The sequence below is a fragment of the Hyaena hyaena genome, unplaced genomic scaffold (genome assembly GCF_003009895.1).
Source record: "Hyaena hyaena isolate Hyena2069 unplaced genomic scaffold, ASM300989v1 scaffold_227, whole genome shotgun sequence".
In the NCBI taxonomy this organism is placed as follows: Eukaryota; Metazoa; Chordata; class Mammalia; order Carnivora; family Hyaenidae; genus Hyaena; species Hyaena hyaena.
In genome coordinates this window covers 1,865,976-1,886,706 of record NW_024080859.1, presented here as the reverse complement: position 1 = coordinate 1,886,706, position 20,731 = coordinate 1,865,976, and the positions used below count along the sequence as shown (strand labels likewise).

The 20,731-nt window shown below is 43.4% G+C and overlaps 2 protein-coding genes across 2 annotated transcripts; one reads left to right on the top strand and one right to left on the bottom strand.

Annotated features, from left to right (window-relative positions):
* Nucleotides 1-6,949: 6,949 nt before the first annotated feature.
* On the top strand, nt 6,950-7,900 carry LOC120239241 (olfactory receptor 10H4-like). Its single transcript, XM_039243427.1, has one exon. It carries the CDS (start codon nt 6,950-6,952, stop codon nt 7,898-7,900), a length of 951 nt encoding a protein of 316 aa, XP_039099358.1.
* A 9,771-nt stretch (nt 7,901-17,671) lies between these two features.
* On the bottom strand, nt 17,672-18,664 carry LOC120239240 (olfactory receptor 10H1-like). The gene has a single exon (XM_039243426.1). It carries the CDS (start codon nt 18,662-18,664, stop codon nt 17,714-17,716), a length of 951 nt encoding a protein of 316 aa, XP_039099357.1. The 3' UTR covers nt 17,672-17,713.
* Nucleotides 18,665-20,731: the final 2,067 nt, after the last annotated feature.

Genomic DNA, 20,731 nt, shown 5'->3' with positions numbered 1-20,731 from the left:
AGTCAGAGAAAGACAGATAGCATATGTTTTCACTCATATGTGGAACTCAAATAAATGAAAATATACATACCCTTGGGTATTGGATGCATGCTGGGTATTTGTTTTTCCCCAAAGTTTCACCCCTCTTGCATGGGATTTAGTGACCATGATCTCTTGTTCTTGATCCCATGTGATGAACTCCTTCCCATTACCTCTGTCTAAGAATGTGATCTCTTCTATGGGCCAGTGAGGAGCATCACGGGGATATGTCTGGGCACTGAAACACAAGGTTACTTGAATGGTCATACAAGGGAAGACTTTCCACTCCTCCAACATAAGGACAAAGAAAATTAAGCAGAATAATTATATTTGACTCCAGCATTTCATCCAGCATTTAATCAGTGGTTTATAGTATTGTCTTTTAAATAATAACAAATCCACAAAAGAAATTAAGCTATTAGTCTCCAAGAAGATGATTTACTATTTATAATTTCTCACTGCCTTGGAAGGGACAGACTTGAAGGGAGGTTTTCTATGTTAAATTGGATTCTGAAGGTGAACTGGAGAGAGAGAGGGAAATGGGGGGGGGGAGAGAGAGAGAGAGAAAGAGGGAGAGAGAGAGAGGAAGAGAAGCAGTGGGATAGGAATCCTTTTCATTTATCTGAACAGACACTTGAGTAAAATTGGATATGGGGAAAAATCTGGGAACGGAATGAAGAATAAGAAGCAAGTTGAGAGAAGAGCAATTTTCATATGAGGAGGGAAAAGGGAAAGAAGAGTGAGAGAGGAAGAGAGGGAGAGGGGGATAAATATGAAAAGAGAGAGAGAAGGGAGGAGGTTCAGTGCGTGTTAAAAGGGTGTTGCTTTCTGACAGCTTATAGAGAGTCTTTTCCCTTTTTCCCCCACATTCTTTTCAATAAACATCAATTTCTCATTCCTGAGTTTGGATGAATCTATCTGGGGAATGCTTTGTAGGCACACTGCTATCTCAAGATGGCACAAAGAGAGGTCCAATGTTGGGTACCTCATTTACACAGATGATAAATGGTGGAGATCATGCAACATGTGATGGAAGGGGTCATATGGAGATTGAGGTCTGTCTGACTCCCATGCTGGCATTTGGGAAACGATAGCTCTGAGGATCAGGAAGGAGGCCTTCTGCAGATCTTAACTATTACTCGAAGGTGAGGTCAGATATTTGAGTTGGAGGAAGAAGATGTGTTATAACATTAAACCACAGCTACCAGTCATCTCGTGAGTATACAAAGACTCTCATCAGTGGACAGTAAACAAGGACAACACAGGAGACCAAATATCTGTTTGGTTATGTCACAGAGAGGCTTATGTTGATGTGGACTCTCATGCTTGGATCACCAGGATGACAGGGATAGGGTAGAACTTGACCATGAGGGGAGGTGGGGTGATCCAGTGTGGCCAGGAGACACTGAACGCTTCTAATGGGCAGGATAAACAACTCTCTAAGACCTAGCTCTAAATAACCCTTATTCTGGGAAGCCCTCCAGTTGCCTTGACTGCAGAGCAGAGCCCAGGATTCCGCTCTGAGCTGCTCCAGCTCCTGCCTCCCCTCTGACCCTAAAGGATTGAGGGCATCTACTACAGCCCTGTCTCTCCCAAGACTGGGAGCTCCTAGTGCTCAGCAGGGACTGAGGTCTCTGGGCAGACAGAGCAGCAGGGAGCCGTGGTTGTGTTAGAGAGCTGGAGGAAGGAGTAGACTCTAGAGGTCCCTGGAGGTTCTCTGATGATGCTCTTGGCCACTCCAGACCCTGAGGGCAGCCTCCAGATTGGCGTTCCTGGGGTGGCCCTGGGGAGCAGCGTGCTGGGAGCTGCAGCAGGGATAAAGCACACAGCATCAGTTCCGGGAGCCCAGAGATCTGGCCTCACGCCTGCCCTTGTGTGCTGCTGTCAGAATAACACAGGAGAGCATCTTCTGCCCTCCCCTGCTGGCTGCTTCCTGGAAGAGGCAGCCCAGGCTGAGGTGGACCAGGAGGGACAGGGTAGGTGGCAATATTTGGACAGTTTTGGGGGAGTAAGCCCCAGTTGGGGATGGGAAGTTTCCGGGAGAAGGGTGGTAAGACAGGCTCTTCGCCTTAGGGAGCTGGTGGACTTTTCTCAGTTGCCCCTGATGGGTCCTGGGTTCCTATCTCAGCCTAGTGACCTTTGCAGCTTCTAGGTCACTATTGTTTTTTGGGGATGATTCTGTCCCCTTGAAATAATTGTACATGCCTCAATGCCCTTTCTGCTGTCACAGCTTGTGGGGAGGGAGGGATGCTACTGGAATCTGGAGTGTTGAGGCCAGGGATCCTGCTGAACGTTGTACAGTCTGGTAAGAGTGTGTGGCTCGTTCCAGGTGGTGAACCAATCAGGATACGTTATATTAGCTCAGCCCACACTTACATTAGGGCTCCCTGTCTGTGTTGCACTCTCTGTGCGTTTTGACAAGTGTATAGTGTCATGTATACGCCATTACAGCATCCTACAGAAGAGTGTCGGGTGCTCTATTTTTAATGTGCCCAATGAAATATGCTGGAACGTTCAGCCGCCTTTTGCGTCATTCACTCAGCATCATTTTATGGGTCTATCTATGCTGCTGTATGTGCACCAAAGTCCTGGCTGGGCCTCCAGTGTTTGCTTCCAGCCATGGGACCTGCCCCCGCCCAGTTATGGGTCCCAAGCAGGTTTGTCTTTTCCTGCACTACAAGCAGGGCTATGTCTGACGTGCTCCCTCCAGATAGGTCTGAGCCATCGAGGTAGATGCTCAGGGGCACATGTGCTGGTGCACAGAGCACGTGAAGACTACACTTCTCCATTCTCTGTTCTCACCAGCAGGCCACGGGGACTGATTTCTCCCTGTATATCTATCGACATCGGGCACTTTCTAATCTGAGGAAATGAGTAGGTGTACAGTGAAAATCCATAGTCGTTTTCCTCTTCCCTTTCCTTGTCTTAAAACCATCTGTTTGCTTGCCTGTGTAACCCCTTCTGGGAGTTCTCTGCTCACGTCCTAACCTCCATTTCTGTATGGAGGTCTCTACTTCTTAATGTAACTGATTTCTTATTTATTCTAGATAGTATTCCTTGGTCAACTTTAGTCAATGTGTAGGCTCTTTTCCCAATTTTCCATCTGCCTGTTCATGTAACCTGGATATCTTTGTTGAACCAAATCCTGTGGAAGTTTTCATGTCTGTTTCTTTCTCCAAGCAGCTAAACAAATTTAATGAGAATGGTATCAGCACTCATAGAAGATACACTCCTGCAATTAAAATGCTCCTTTATCTATTAAGCATGCATAAACACATTTCACATCTTTTTAAAATCACCTTAACACTTGTGCTTTTGAGGTTTTGTTAAGAACTCCACTTGTAGATCACCAAGTTATTCTCCTGAATCCTCCTCCTACTAACATTATACTTCATTCTTTGTGTGAAATCTATCTGGATTCCACCTTGCATGGGATCTTGGGCGGGAATTCAGATTTACACTGCTTCATAGAATTACCAGTTTCTCACCACAAACCAGTAAACAACCCATTATTTCCATTTGATTTGTGCTTCCACCTCTATCACATATTGGGTTTGGAATGGTGCAGGGATATTTTGTGAGATAACCAATCTCACATGCCATACATATCATCCATATCTGCTCCAGGGTCACATTTTAAAGAAATGGTTCGTATTTGGTAGTGAGTCTCAACACTGGGAAAGACATCTCTCTATTATCTCTTTTGTGGGCTCCATTCTTAGAAGACCTGTATGGTTTTTCACTGACTTTATTTTTCAGAAGTAGGCTTACGATAGTTCTTAAATTTAACATCTTCAACTCTAAATGCAGCTGCACTGAGTATAATTTGAGGTAACTGCTATATGAGCTCATCCCCTCAGAGTACACACGGAGTTCCAATTTTCCATGTAGCCAGACCATCTTCTAAATATCTCTCTGTGGTTACTGTTTCTGTCCTCGGAGGCATTTTTGGTTAATTCTTAGATATTTTAAAACAAAGCATATCAAAGTGTGATATGAGGACCCTGAGGTCCCAGAGACCCGTTCTGGGGGACCCATCAGCCGTCACTTTTCCAGTCAAGGCGAGGATGTGTTTTTGTCATGTGCTTCAACTAAAACAACATGTTGCCACAATCAGGATGGAGAGACAGATACAAGCCTGATCTTTATGTCATCTAGTCAGCATTGGACAAATTTGCTAAAATATAAAAGAAAGCCACACTTCTTATTAAATGAGTTTTTTAAATGTGGTTACTTTCCTAAAAAGTTACTTACATTAACATGATACTGATTGTTCCTTTAGGTTGAATCAAAAGTTGATTATTATTCTTTTAAATGTGTTACGAACTCAATATTTCATTTTTTTATTTGTTTTTTTAATGTTTTGTGAGAGAGACAACTTGAACAGGGGAGGGTCAGAGAGAGAGGAAGATACAGAATCTGATGACAGGCTCCAGGCTCTGAGCTAGCTGTCAGCACAGAGACCAATGAGGGGCTCAAATCCATGAACCGTGAGATCATGACATGAGCTGAAGCAGGACGTTTAACTGACTGAGACACCCAGGCACCCTGAAGAACTCAATGTTTTTTAAAAAATCTTAGTTTTGGGGTGCCTGAGTGGCTCAATCGGTTAAGCATCCGACTTTGGCTCAGGTCATGATCTCTCGATTCATGGGTTTGAGTCCAGAGCTGGGCTCTGTGTTGACAGCTCAGAGCCTGGAGCCTGCTTTAGATTCTTCTTTCTTCCCTCCCCTACTCTCTTTTTCTCTCTCTGTCTCTCTCAAATAAATAAACATTTTAAAAAATCAAAAAATAAAATTAAACATCTTAGTTTTAATTACAAATACTGTAAAAATGGAGAGTTCTAACTCACTTAAAGAAAAGCCCTCTAACTTGTTGGGATGAGCACTGGGTGTTATATGGAAACCAATGTGACAATAAACTATTTAAGAAAAAAAGAAAGAAAAGCCCTCTAGGGCACTCATTAGTTATTTAGGGTAAACAGATCCTGAGACTGAAACATTTAGGAGCTGTCTCCTTATAGTTTGTATCACTATTGGTGATGTTATCTTATTTTTTCCATAAATTCTATCTTTATTTTATTAATTTAATTTAAAGTTAATTTAATTTAATTTTATTATTTTAGGAGAGAGTGAGCACGAGTGGGGAAAGGGCAGAAAGAGAGGGAGGGAGAATCCCAAGCAGGTTCTGGGCTGTCTGGCCAGAGTCCTACATGGGCCTTGAACCCATGAAGCTTGATATCATTATCTGATCTGGCTTCAGAAGCAGAATTCAGAGATTCATTACTTATATACAACACACAGTGCTCATCAGAGCAAGAGCCCTCCTCAATCCTCATCACCCATCTAGCACATCTCCCCCCACCTCCCACCTGCAACGCTCAGTTTGTTCTCTATGGTTAAGAATTTCTTGGTGGACCTGGGTGGCTCAATCAGTTAAGCGTCTGACTTTGGCTCAGGTCATGATCTCACAGTTCATGAGCTTGAGCCCCACATGAGGCTCTGTGCTATTGGCTCGGAGCCTAGAGCCTCTTCAAATTCTGTGTTTTCCTCTCTCTCTGCTCCTTCCCTGCTCACACTCTGTCTCTCTCTCTCTCTCAAAAATAAATAAACATTAAAAAAATCTCTTGTGGTTTGTTTCCCTTTCTGCTCTTCCCCTCCTTCCCATATGTTCATCTGTTTTGTTTCTTAAAATCCACGTACGAGTGAAATCATATGATTTGTCTTTCTCTGATTGACTTATTTCACTTAGCATAATACACTTTTGCTCCATCCATGTCATTGCAAATGGCAAGGTTTCATTCTTTTTGATCATTGAGTAATATTCCATTGTATATACATACCACATCTTTTTTATCCATTCATCAATCAATGGACATTTGGGCTATCTCCATAGTTTAGCTATTGACAATAATGTTGCATGTCCTCTTCAAATCAGTATTTTTGTATCCGTTAGATAAATATCTAGTAGTGTAATTGCTAGAATATAGGGTAGTTCTATTTTTAGGTTTTGGAGGATTTGCATGATTATTACGGGTGTAATTCTACAGGAAATACTGAGTTTGGGAGGTTGACCTTGTCTTTGGCAGCATGTGTCTGTCTTTGTTCTAATATATTCCTCCTTCATTCTTTTACCTTCCTAGGTAGATGATCATGTCTCTTCCCTTCCAATCTTGATATTCCTTCTTTCTTTATCTTTTCTCAAGCACCACTTCCAGCTTCACTTCCCGTCTAATGAACAGCAGAGACAGTGAGTAACCTTGGCTTGTTCCTGATGCTAAAATAATGCATCTATTGTCTCCCACTGCGTGTACTATTTGCTAGCTTTGTACTGTGTATTCTTAGTAAGTTAAGAACGTCCCCATTGATTTAGTGTTTAGAAGAAGCATTTTAAAAGATTTTTAAGGGGGCGCCTGGGTGGCTTAGTCGGTTAAGCGTCCGACTTTCGCTTAGGTCATGATCTCGCGGTTTGTGGGTTTGAGCCCCGCGTCGGGCTCTGTGCTGCCTGCCAGCTCAGAGCCTGGAGCCTATTTCAGATTCTGTATCTCCCTCTCTCTCCAACCTGCCCCTGCTTATGCTGTCTCTCTCTCTCTCTCTCTCCTAGAAATAAATAAAAAACATTTAAAAAAATAAATAAATAAAAATAATCTTTTGGAAAATACTCATTCAGCTCTTTCAACGTGTATAGTTTTTATAAAACACAAAAAAACTTGCACTTTTGTTTTTGTACATCACTGATTTCAAAACTACTTTTTCAATAAGGAGGAGGATGAAATATCACCAAAGTATTGCTGACAATTTTTGTACATTATAGTTTCACTCTAAAATTTACTCTCAAGGGGTGTCTGGCTGGCTCAATCAATAGAGCATTCAACTCCTGATCTCAGGGTCATGAGTTCATTTGAGGCCCAAGGTGGGGNGATGCAGCATCCATGGCTGGTCAGAACTATAGCCTGGTGACTGAATTCATCCTTGTGGGCTTCTCCACCTTCCCGCGGCATCTCCTGCCCGCCTTCTTCCTGCTGTACCTGCTCATGTACCTGTTCACGCTGCTGGGCAACCTCCTCATCACGGCCACCGTGTGGAGCGAGCGCAGCCTGCACACGCCCATGTACCTCTTCCTGTGCGCGCTGTCCACCTCCGAGATTCTGTTCACTGTTGTCATCACTCCTTACATGCTGGTTGACATGCTTTCCACCCACCACACCATCACCTGGGCGGCCTGTGCCAGCCAGATGTTCTTCTCCTTCACGTTCGGCTTCACACACTCCTTCCTGCTCATGATCATGGGCTACGACCGCTACGTGGCCATCTGCCACCCTCTGCGCTACAATGTGCTCATGAGCCCCCGTGGCTGTGCCCGTCTGGTGTCCTGGACCTGGGCCGGTGGCTCAGTCATGGGAATGATGGTGACCCTGATAGTTTTTCACCTCACCTTCTGTGGGTCTAATGTGATCCACCACTTTTTCTGCCATGTACTTTCCCTTCTAAAGTTGGCCTGTGGGAATGAGAATTCTTCTGTCACGCTGGGTGTGATCCTGGTATGTGTCTCAGCTCTAATGGGCTGTTTATTCCTCATCGTCCTCTCCTATGTCTTCATCGTGGCCGCCATATTGAGGATCCCCTCTGCTGAGGGCAGACACAAGACCTTCTCCACGTGTGTGTCCCACCTCACTGTGGTCATTGTGCACTACGGCTTTGCCTCCATCATCTACCTCAAGCCCAAGGGACCCCATTCTATGGACAGTAACACTCTGATGGCCACCACCTATACAGTCTTCACCCCCTTTCTCAGCCCGATCATTTTCAGCCTCAGAAACAAGGAGCTCAAGAATGCCATAAAGAAAAGCATCCAGAGAAAACTCATTCCTCCAAGCTCCTGATGGCCAGTTGGTGGTGAGGAATATGACTGAAGGACTGAGAATAATGATTATCTCTAGGGGACAGTTGTAGGAATTCAGTATATGGAAATACTTAATAGGTATTGTTGGATGCACAGGGTGTTGGAGCAAGATAGGCATTAGTTTTCCCAAATTTTTACCCCCCTCTTACATAGGCTCTAGTGATCAGCATCTCTTGTTCTTGATCCCATGCAATGAACTCCTTCCCATTACCTGTGTCTAAGAATGTGTTATCTCTGTTTGGACCAGTGGGGAGCATCACTGGGATGTGTCTGGGCACTGATGCCCATGGTTCTTCTTGAATAGACAAGCAAGGGAGGACTTTCTCAAATTTCCCTCACCATAGGAATAAACAAAAGTAAGCATAATTATAAATGCTACCATCAGTGGGGTTTTACTTATCAGGCACTGTGTCCACTGTTGTGTAAGTACTGTTTTTTACTTGTAACAAATGCACAAAAGAGCATTCACTATTTTCTTCTAAGGAGATGGTTCCATGTTCATAGTTACTGCCTTCTTTGGAGGTGATAGACCCTAAAAGATTCTTGTGTTGAGATGAGTTGAGTGAAGCATGTCAGAATGCAGGGTAGAGAAAGAAAGTAGAGAGCGAGAGTGACAGAGAGAGAAAGGGGAGAAGATTCAGTGCTTGAGTAAGAACATACTGAATGTTTAAAGAGTGTTGCTCTCTGACATCTTAAGGAAATCCATTTCCCTTTTTTCCCATATTACTTTCAGTAAAACATAGATTTCTTATTCCTGTGTTTACTTGGATCTATCTGCAGAATGTGCTGGAGGGCACAGTGTTATGTCAAGATGGGACAAAGAGAGGAAAAAGGTGTGGGTACCCCCTTTATGCAGATGAGAAATGTTGTTGGAGGTCACACCTCCACCATGCAACCTGAGGTCTGTCTGACTCCCATGCTGGGGTTTGGGAAATCATATGTTTGAGCATCCAGGAGGGGACTTCCATTGGTTTAAATTCTTACTCAAAGCTGTGGCCAGATACTGGAGTGGCAGGCTGAAGGGGTTTTATAATAATAAACCTAAAGATCGCTGTCACATATGAATGCCTGGCGTTTGCTAAATGTGGTGGGAAGGGTTTCCTATGCATTCACTTTTCTAAGTCTCAAAATAAATTATTATTTCTCCACATTCAGATATGACCTACATCTACTCGTATTCATGTTTTTGAAACATAGAAAATGCAAATCTGATAGATCATTTGTCCCAGGCCACAGCACCGTGAAGACAGGAAGGAGGAATCGATTACAATGTGCATATGTGTGCAGTTGGTGATCAGGAACCCGTCTCTCAGGTACCTGCAGAGAGAAGTGTGGTGCTGACCGGGAGGAAAAGGCTGTCATTAGAAGGAACAGGCCCCTTTCAGGGAAGGGGGCAGGTGCAGCCCTAGGCATACACCCCTTGTGCACAGTCAGAGGGAAACACTGACTCCAGGGGACTTCATGACACACTTGCCTCATTAACACTGACAATGAGACCTTGAGAAAACCGGCTACAGAAGTTTTGGGGGTCCATTCATCATTTTACTCATTACCGGTGTTGCTGACTGATGCCCCCACCATTGCTCAGATGTGCTTCTCCAGAGCCTGCGGCTGTGTTCCCTTGTCCAGCAAAAGGGAATGTGCAGATGAGATGCAGTTAAGGACCTGAGACAGGGGGATTACGCTGATCACCCAGAAGGGCTGCTATAATTGCAAGTGTCCTTATACAAGGTGGGGAGGGCATGAGGGGCCAGAGACAGGAAGTAGGGGATGTGACACCGGAAGGAGGACCTGGAGTAGCTGAGGCGGGAACCATGAGCCGGGGGTGCATGCTGCCCTCGAAGCTGGGAAAGCAGGCCCAAGTTCTCCCTGACCCCCCGAAGGACGCAGCCCCGCTCACACCTCGGTGTGCCCCGTCCTCACAGACTTCGGGGCCTGGGGTGGAGGGAGCCCGGCTTCCGTGTGCAGCTACAGCTGTTCTGTTTGCCAGAGTCATTTACTTCCACAGAATGTGAGGGATTTCGATAACTTTGTTGGAAAGGGGTTGGGGGGGCGGGGCAGGTCAACCCTCAGCTCTTGATGCTCTTAGCGCTGTCACATGGTACGGAGACCCTGTGTGTGCACTGCAGGGTAGTTTATATGAATTATTTGTACACAGCATGATTGCCGTACAGCACAGCACACATTGGTACTCTTTTCCCCTGTTAATCTCCCCATTAGGATGGAAGCTCCTGGGGGCAGGGACTCTGTCTGGATACCATTGTAGCCCTACCATGCTTGGCGCATAGTAGGTTCTTAATAAATATTTGTTAATTGACTGGAAAACTCAATTTTGTGAGTAAGTAATGTTTTAGTGCGATTACAATATATAATAGATTATAGTGTGCTTCTAATTGTATTATCTCATTTTATAAAATGTAATGTGTTTTAAATTATATATATTTATACTGTAATATTGTATATATGTAAATTACTATATTAATATGGCATACATTAACATAATATATAATATACTATATTAATGTAGCATATATTAACATAATATATAGTTTATATTTCATATATTGTATGGTATATATTATATTTCCCTATATTATAATATTACATATTACATTTCCCTATATAACTATAATTAATATTATAATTAACATAATTGTATAGCATAATTATAAAATATGAAAAATATGAAAAAATATATAATGTAAAAATATATTAAATAATTTATTATGTATATCTTTACATATTATATATTAACACATGCTATTAATATTAATAAATTATATTATTTTCACATACTATATTTATGTTTATGTTACATATAATATGTAATATAATTTAATTTTATAAATGCAATGATAATATGTAATCATTAATATAACGTAGTAGTAACACAGTATATATTTTTATAATATATATGATTATATATTAATGTGATTATTATAAAGAAATATTATCTGTTATGTATAATATTATATAATGTTATATAATATATTATACAACAATAATTTAGTAAAATATAATGCAATATAACATATAATATTACATTACAGTATTGATACATATGGAGATATTTATTATAGGAAGAAATAAGGAATGAACCCAACATTGGTTTGGAGTTTTGGGTAAGTACTGTTCTATTATTTAAGTTTATTTATTTATTTTGAAAGAGAGAGAACAAGGTGGGAGGTGCAGAGAGAGGAAAAGGGAGAGAATCCCAAGGCAGCCTCTACACCATCAGCACAGCTGAGCCTGATGCGAGACCCAAACTGACAAACCCTGACATGATGATGACCTGAGCCAAAAATCAAGTCAGACACTTAACTGACTGAGCTACCCAAGCTCCCCTAGAAGCACTGTTTTAAAATAATTACTCAAATTTATTTAACTCATGTGGATAACATGGTAGAGTTTTGTATTAAAAGGAGAAAGCCACCACACAATACTTACTAAGCTTTCACACAGCTCAGAGTTGATACAGCCGACAGGGCATAGTCATGGCAAGATTTGCACTATCCTCTCAAAGATGGAATGCCACCCAGCACCAGACTGTTCCAATTCAATGTTTTAAAAAAAAAATTTAATCTTTACTTATTTATGAGAGAGAAAGAGTGTGAGCAGGAGAGGAACAGAGAAAGAGGGAGACACAGAATCCAAGCAGGCTCCAGGCTCTGAAGTGTCATACAGAACTCACAAACTGTGAGATCATGACCTGAGCCAAAGTCAGACACTTAACCAACTGAGCCACCCAGGCATCCCCCCAATTCAACGTTTTTTTTTTTTTTTTAACTTATGGGAGGATTTATTTATTTATTTATTTATTTATTACAAATAGTTTATTGTCAAGTTGGTTTCCATATAACACCCGGTGCTCATCCCCACAAGTGCCCTCCTCCATGCCCATTACTCCCCTTCTCCCCCACACCCATCAGTCCTCAGTTTGTTCTCAGCATTCAATTCAACTTTTTAATTAGAGATCCCAGCATAATTTTTTTAAAGAAAAGACTAGATTTTTCTTTCTATCTTTTTCCATTCCTACTTAGAAAAATGACTACAGGCAGGCAGAGAAGGACAAATATCATATGTTTGCACGTATAGGAGGATTAGGAGGAACTTGACGGAGGACCAAGGGGGAGAAGAAGGGGGGAAATGGTGGGGGAAAGGGAGAGAGGCAAACCATGAGAGACTCTTGAATGCTGACAAAAACTGAGGACTGAGGGATGTGGGGGGGAAGGGGGAATGGGCATAGAGGAGGACACTTATGGGGATGAGCACTGAGTGTTATGTGGAAACTAATTTGACAATAAACTATCTGTAAAAAAAAAAAAAAAGAAAAAAGAAAAATGACTACAGGCACTGACAGGCTCTGAAGTGGGACTCAACCCAGGTGGGGCTGAAGAGAGACCCTGAGCTTTCCACAGGGGTTTTAATAGTAGCCATAATAATAATTGCTATTATTTTGAATTCTTACTATGCACCAGGACCTGTATACTAAGCATTTGAGGGGCATGATTTTTTTTTTTTTTACAAATAGTTTATTGTCAAGTTGGTTTCCATATAACACCCAGTGCTCATCCCCACAAGTGCCCTCATGATCTTACATAAACCCCGAGCAGCTCCGTGAAGCACAGACCATTATCATGAACCCCATGTGGCCGAGGGACCGGCCATGGCCACAGGGGGTTGCAGGAGCCCCTCCAGGAAGCTCTCCCAGGCCGGGCTCAGCAGAGAGTCTGAGTCATGTCCACTGAGCCTTCTTCCTCCTTCCCCAGCAGGGATGGCCACCATGCTGGGGCTACACCCTAGTTCCGTGTCTGAATTCCTTCTCAAAAATTTCCCAGTCATCTGTAGTGGAAAGTTCAAATGGAATCAATATAAAGAGGGTGAGCTCTGAATGAGGTCACATGCTGCTAACATTTGGCAAATTACCAACCCAAATACACATTTCACCAGTAAAAGTTGGGTAATTAGGAAGAAATGGATACTATGCATGAAAGGAAGAAAAAATGTTCAAAATACAGATAGAAAGCAAAATTTGAGAGAAGATTCATTTCAGGAAATGTGAACCAGAGAGGTAGATATTGCTGTGCTGACTTTTTTAAAAAATATAGTTTATTGTCACGTTGGTTTCCATAGAACACCCAGTGCTCATCCCAACAAGTGCCCTCCTCCATGACCATCACCCCTTTTCTCCTCTCTCCCACCCCGCATAAACCCCCCATTTGTTCTCAGTACTTAAGAGTCTCTTTTGGTTTGCCTCCCTCCCTCTCCTTAACTATTTTTCCCCTTCCTCCCCTATAGTCCTCTGTTAAGTTTCTCCTGTTCCACATATGAGTGAAAACCTATGGTATCTGTCTTTCTCTGCCTGAGTTATTTCACTTAGCATAATACCCTTGATTTCCATCCATGTTGCTACAACTGGCTAGATTTCATTCTTTCTCATTGCCAGGTAGTATTCCATTGTATCTATAAGCCACATCTTCTTCATCTTCTTGATCCATTCGGCACTTGGTGGACATTTAGGCTCTTTCCATGATTTGGCTATTGTTGAGAGTGCTGCTATGAACATTGGAGTTCATGTGCCCCTATGCATCAGCACTCCTGTATCCCTCGGGTAAATTCCTAGCAGTGCTTCTGCTGGGTCATAGGTGAATTCTATTGTTAATTTTTTGAGGAACCTCCACCCTGTTTTCCAGAGGGGCTGCACCAGTTTACATTCCCACCAACACTGTAGGAGGGTGCCCATTTCTCCACATCCTCGCCAGCATCTATGTCTCCTGATTTGTTCATTTTAGCCATTCTGACCAGCATGAGGTGGTATCTCAGTGAGGTTTTGATTTGTATTTCCCTGATGATGAGTGACATTGAGATTCATTTCATGTGTCTGTTGGCCATCTGGATGTCCTCTTTGGAGAAGTGTCTGTTCATGTCTTCTGCCCATTTCTTCACTGGATTGTTTGTTTTTCAGGTGTGGAGTTTGGTGCTTCCTAAGAGTGGGTGGATCAGAGGTAGTGGCAGCTGCATGTTGGAAATACTGTCTACATATTTTCTCTCTTCCTTGGTTTCATTGCCTGTACTAAAGCGCCAGCTCACTAGAGGGAATTCCACCTGTCGCATGGGTGATGCCCCCTCCCATTTGTTTCCTTCACTCCATGTCAGGGCGACCCAGGGGGAAGAGGAATAGACTCCCAAGGCAGGAAGACTGTTGCCTCCTGTGTCCACTTTGCAGTGAGAGCTGACAGAAATGCATTCAGCAGACCAGCGCAGCTCAGCAAGGTCATGCCAATGACACATTACTGAAGGTTTCACGGGCATCCAAGGAAAAAGCTTTATATAATTGATGTCACATGGAAACTGTCTAAAATGTAACACATGGGTTCTCTGCACCAGGTTCTTCTTGTCCAGGCTCAAGCCAATTGCTTTCTCTTTCCCCAAAGGTACCATAATTACCAGCAATAGGGTCTTCACCTCTCTCCCACTCTTTTCCCCACCCAGAAGAGCCCACAACTGTATCATGTGAAGCCACAACCTCTTTCCTTGCCTTGCCTGGCTACTTCTCTCTGTACAAAAATCTCCCTCTTTCTCTCCTCCATTCTCTTCCTCTCCCCTCTCCTGCTCTGCAGCCTCACACCTAATGCTCCTCTCAAAAATATGTCTATTCCTATGACTTCAAAGGCAACAGGAAATTATAAATAACAAGCCATTTTTCTGCTGGCACAAATTGCCTTTTCCCCCCATTTACAGGTTTTTAGGAATAAAGAAATGCTATATTAAAAGTACTGAATAGGGGCGCCTGGGTGGCTTAGTCGGTTAAGCGTCCGACTTTCGCTTAGGTCATGATCTCACGGTTCGTGGGTTCGAGCCCCGCGTCGGGCTCTGTGCTGACTGCCAGCTCAGAGCCTGGAGCCTGTTTCAGTCTGTGACTCCCTCTCTCTCTGACCCTCCCCTGCTCATGCTCTCTCTCTAGAAATAAATTTTAAAAACCTTAAAAAAATTAAAAAAAAAAGAAATCTAAAAAAATAAAATAAAATAAAATAAAAGTACTGAATATATGGGCACCATGGTGGCGTCGGTAAAGCATAAACTTCAGTGCAGGTCATGATTTCATGGTTTCATGAGTTCGAGCCCTGAAAAAGGCTCTCTGTTGTCAGCACAAAACCCACTTCAGATCCTCTGTACTCCACTCTTTCTGCCCCTTTCCCACTCATGAACAGGCTCTCTGTCACTGTCTCTCTCAAAAATAAATAAACATAGGGGCGCCTGGGTGGCTTAGTCAGTTAAGCGTCCGACTTTCACTTAGGTCATGATCTCGCGGTTCGTGGGTTCGAGCCTCGTGTCAGGCTCTGTGCTGACTGCCAGCTCAGAGCCTGGAGCCTGTTTCAGAGTCTGTGTCTCCCTCTCTCTCTGACCCTCCCCTCTTCACGCTGTCTCTCTCTATCCTAGAAATAAATAAAAATATTAAAAAAATAAATAAACATGAAAAAAACACAAAAGTAATGAATATAGTATAATGCTCAACACATAGTATATATTCATATACTGATCATCACTAACTTTTACCATTGCTTGCCAGCATCAGTGGCAGCAGCCCAAGAGCCAGAAGTAATGTTGTTATTTGCTAATTCGATCTGAATAATGTATACTCCACACATATGCATGTGGTGACTCCCCTTTCCCCACAACATTATACAATCACAGGAACGGGGAACCAGTGGAAGTTCAGACATGGTCATTTCCAAGCAGAGTGCAACCACACTAAACCCAGCCAAAACTAAGATTCACCCCCACTTCGCACTATACACAAAAATTAACTCCAAGCAGATCAAAGATCTAAGTGTAAAATGCTAAAAGTATAATATTCTTAGAGTACAACATAGCTGTGAATCTCTGTGTCCTTGGACTAAGCAATAGTTTCATGACAATAAAAGCAATAGACATGAAAACGAAAGCATAAAACAATGAAATAAAACAATACATAGATTGGATGTCATCAGGATTAAAATCTTGGGTCGCCTGGGTGACTCAGTTGGTTAAGCATCTGACTTTGGCTCAGGTCATGATCTCAAGGTTGTGGGTTCGAGCCCCGCGCCGGGCTCTGTGGTGACAGCAAGCTCAGAGTCTGGAACCTGTCTTTGGATTCTGTGTCTCCCTCTCTGTGCCTGCCCCTCCCCTGCTCACGTAGCCTCTCTCTCTCTCTCAGAAATAAATTAAAAAAAAAATTAAAAAATTTTTAATTAAAAAAAAGAATTAAAGTCTTCTGTCCTGAAAAGAATACCAATAGGATCATGAAAAGACAAGTCAGAATGTGAGACAATATTCAGAACTCACAGATCTGCTAAGGGCTTTGAAACCAGAAACTCTAAACAATTAACCACAACTTAACAAAGAGACAAACAGCTCAATTTTAAAACTCAGTGGAGTGTCAAGGGCATTTCTCCAAAAGCACACAGAAATGGGCACCAAGCATGTGATGAGATACACAACGTGTTTACTCATCAGGGAAATGTAAGTCAGAACCACTGTGAGATAACACTTCACACCACAGAGATAGCTACAATGAATAGGACAGTTTATAATCAATGCAGGTGAAGATGTGGAGAAATCGGAACCCTTCTGCACTGCTAGTGGGAATACAGAACAGTGCAGCCACTTTGGAAAAGAGTCTGCAACGTTCTTCAAAGTTAAACATAGAGTTACCATTGCATCCAGAAAATCCACTACTTGGCATATATGGAACAGTATGAAACTATATATTCAAGCAAAAACCTTGTACACAAATATTCCTGGTGGCAATATTCAAAATAGCAAAAGTAGAAACACTGAGATCTTCACCAAGCGATGAACAGACAGATAAAGTCCAGTATGCCCATACAGGGGAATAGTGTCCGGCAATAAAAAGGAATGAGGTTCTGGGGGTCTAGGGTGGCTCAGTTGGTTAAGGGTCCAGCTTCAGCTCAGGTTCTTATCTCCCAGTCCATGAGTTCAAGCCCCATGTCAGGCTCTGTGCTGACAGCTCAGAGCCTGGAGCCTGCTTCAGATTCTGTGTCTTCCTCTCTCTCTGCCCCTTCCCCACTCATACTCTGTCTGTCTCTCTCTCAAACGTAAATGTTAAAAAAAATTTTTTAAAAAAAAAGGAATGAGGTTCTGATACGTTCTACAACATGGAGGAAACTTGAACACATTACGCTAAGTGAAAAAAAAGTCAAAAAGGTTCCCTAATGTATACTTCTTCCATTCGTAGAAAGTGTCCAGAAGAGGCAAAGCAGATGAGTGAGTCGTGGGGATGAAGGTGCAGCATAGGGAACGTGTCAGTGGTGTTGGAATTGCGTTGCGTGGTGACAGTTGTCTGACCAGATGTTGTATTATTGAACTAAGGTAATACTGTGTGTCAACTATACTTCAACTAAAAATTTAAAAAACTATGTTTTTGGGGGAAAAAGTGGTTTCCTAGGACTGGGGGTTAAAAGGGTTAGAGAGGAAATGGGGGAGTGAATGAATGGGTATGGATTTCTCTTTTGGGTGACACAAAATGTTTCAAATTGATTGCGGTGGTGATTGGTACATAGACTCTATCTCAGTGATCCTGTTTGATTATAAAATAAAACTAATATCCAAGACACAAACCAAGAGAGGAAGAAGCAGAAGATTTCACATTTATTGAGCACCTGCTCTGTCACGGGTGTCATCACATAAATTGTTATACCATTCTTACTAGGTAGGCATTATTAAGCCCATTGTACAGATGAGGGGGTGGTCATCCTTCTCCCTCTTCTAAAACCATGTCCACAATGGCCACTTAGATGATGGAGAGATGAAATTTGCTGAGGAAGGTCTTCTTCATGGCGGTCTTCAGCTCCTTGTTCCTGAGACTGAAGATGATGGGGCTGAGGAAGGGCGTGAGGACCGTGTAGGTGATGGCCATCAGGGTGTCTCCTTCCAGAGACTGGGGACCCTTGAGCTTGAGGTAGACGACAGAGGCAAAGCCGTAGTGCACAATGACCACAGTGAGGTGGGACGCACAGGTGGAGAAGGCCTTGTGCCGGCCCTCAGCTGAGGGGATCTTCAAGATGGCAGCCACGATGAAGACGTAGGAGAGAAGGATGAGGAGACAGCAGCCCAGCAGAGCGGTGATGCACACCAGCCCCACGCCCAGGGCCACGGCGGGCACATCGGTTCCACAGGCCAGCTTCAAGACAGGGGGCACATGACATAAAAAATGGTGGATCTCATTGGGTCCACAGAAGGTGAGGTGGAAAACGGCCGTGGTCACCACCAGCCCCATGACAGGGCCACCTGCCCAGGACCAGGCCACCAGGCAGGCACAGCCACGGGGGCTCATGAGCACATTGTAGCGCAGAGGGTGGCAGATGGCCACGTAGCGGTCGTAGCCCATGACGGTGAGCAGGAAGGAGTGTGTGAAGCCGAACATGAAGGAGAAGAACATCTGGCTGGCACAGGCCATCCAGGCGATGGTGCGGCGGGCGGAGAGCAGGTCGACCAGCAGGCGGGGGGTGATGGTCAAGGTGTAGAGGATCTCGGAGGTGGACAGGGCGCACAGGAAGAGGTACATGGGCGTGTGCAGGCTGTGTTCGCTCCACACGGTGGCCGTGATGAACAGGTTGCCCAGGAGGGTGAATAGGTACATGAGCAGGTATAGCAGGAAGAAGGCGGGCAGGAGATGGCGCGGGAAGGTGGAGAAGCCCACAAGGATGAATTCGGACACCAGGCTATAGTTCTGACCAGCCATGGATGCTGCATCTGGTGAGATCAGAAAGGGAATGTAGGTGACCAGCAAGAAGATCATGAATCTAGACAACAGTACATCTCAGACAATATACGAAATGGATACTGCATCTGTTAGAATTGGGAAATGACAAGGATACTCACTGGTTCTGCTGTCCTTCAGCATGGAACTGAAAGTCGTGAGCAGTCCTATAAAGTAAGAAAAAGAAAGAAGGTACATAAGGGTTGGAAAGAAAGAAACATGCTTGCTTGTTCACCCAGAAAAAGGAAAAGATTGAAGACATAACATACCAAGGCAATAGAGAACACAGTCTGAAGAAGACTAGATCCGCTCACAACACTCAGTATTTCTCACAGAATTACCCCAGCAGTAATCACTCAAAGTATGAACTTTAAGTAAAAAGTAGGATAACATTCCCAACACTGACACAAACTGTAAAGAAACAGCTCTCCAGCACTGTGGTCTGGTGCTTTCTTCACACTCAAGTAAATCTGAGACGCTGATGAAATCTTGTCTAGATGCAGTATAACTCTCCATTTTTACCATATTAGAAATTAACACAGAGATTCTCTGAAAATATATAGTTATGGATACATCCATGGGGCACCTGAAGGCTCAGTTGGTTGATAGTCCGACTCTTAATTTTTGCTTAGGTCCTTTTCACATGGTTGTGAGATAAGTCCCACATTGGGGTCAGTGCTGAGTGTTGAGTCTGTTTAAGATACTCTCTCTCTCTGCCCCTCCCCATTGGCATGTGTTCTCTTGTCTCTCTTTAAAAGGAAGGAAGGAAAGAAGGAAGGAAGGAAGGAAGGAAGGAAGGAAGGAAGGAAGGAAGAAAGGAAGGAAGGAAGGAAAGGAGGGAGGGATAGAGGGGGGAGAAAAGGCCAACCTGTTCAATGTCAATATAAGTAACATATTATTAGGAAAGTAACTACTTTTACAAAATTAACATTTAGTGAGAAGAGTGGTTATTTAAAAAAACAATTTTACACATTTGTTTGACAATTTGGAGACAAATTGATACATGTATCTGCTTCTTCATTCAGCCTGTGGAACATGATGTTTTCGTTGAAGCATATGATGAAAATACATCCCTACATCCATTGGAAAATTAAGGAACTGATGGTCCCCCAGAAAGGGTCTCCGGGACCCCAGGGTCCTCAAATCACACTTTGAAAACCTCTGTTATATGATATCTAGGAATTAATCAAACACACGCAATACTTCCATGTGCAGAAGTGTTAACCATGAGAAAAAATGCAGATGATGGTCTGAATACGGGGAGGACAATCTACCCTCTCGGATGGGTGAGCGAGTGTGGTGATGGTTATGTCATCAGGACATCTGCAGTACGGACAGTGAATCCAACGTACATTTGATAAAAGTTTCCTCAAGTTCCTTCTGAAAAATAAAGTCAGTGCAAAACTATGCCAATCCTCTGAAGATGGATGAAATAGGACAGAGATGCCCTGGCAGGGGTGGAGACCCAGGATAGACAGTACACACCACTGTCACGTTCAAGTGGGAACCTGGAACAGACAGACACCGATCAAGTTGGCTGCATACCTCAGAAAGTGTCCCAACACGATTCAAACCTTGATAAAGGTGGGAGCACACATCAAAGTGAAAAGATGGATTGTTTAGGAGTCTGTGGTGGGAAAACTGGTCCTTTTATGAAGCAAAGCAAATCTGAATTTCTGCCCAAGGCCATACACACGGGTGGAATCCAGGTGGATTTAGGACTTAAATATGAACACAGCGCCCTGGTGCTAATAAGAGAAGGTACAGGAAAAGACTTTTGTTGACCTAAGAGTGGAGAAGGACTTCTTAAACAAACTTCAGAAGCACAGCCATTCCGGGGCGCCTGGGTGGCTTAGTTGGTTAAGCGTCCGACTTTCACTTAGATCATGATCTCACAGTTCATGGGTTCAGGCCCGGGGCCGGGCTCTGTGCTGACTGCCAGCTCAGAGCCTGGAGCCTGTTTCAGTCTGTGACTCCCTCTCTCTCTGACCCTCCCCTGCTCACGCTGTCTCTCTCTCTGTCTCTCTCCTAGAAATAAACAAAAAAAAA

Excerpts from the sequence above, each read along its gene's own strand:
- LOC120239241 (XM_039243427.1), top strand. The coding sequence starts at position 6,950 with ATGGCTGGTCAGAACTATAGCCTGGTGACTGAATTCATCCTTGTGGGC.
- LOC120239240 (XM_039243426.1), bottom strand. The coding sequence starts at position 18,664 with ATGGCTGGTCAGAACTATAGCCTGGTGTCCGAATTCATCCTTGTGGGC.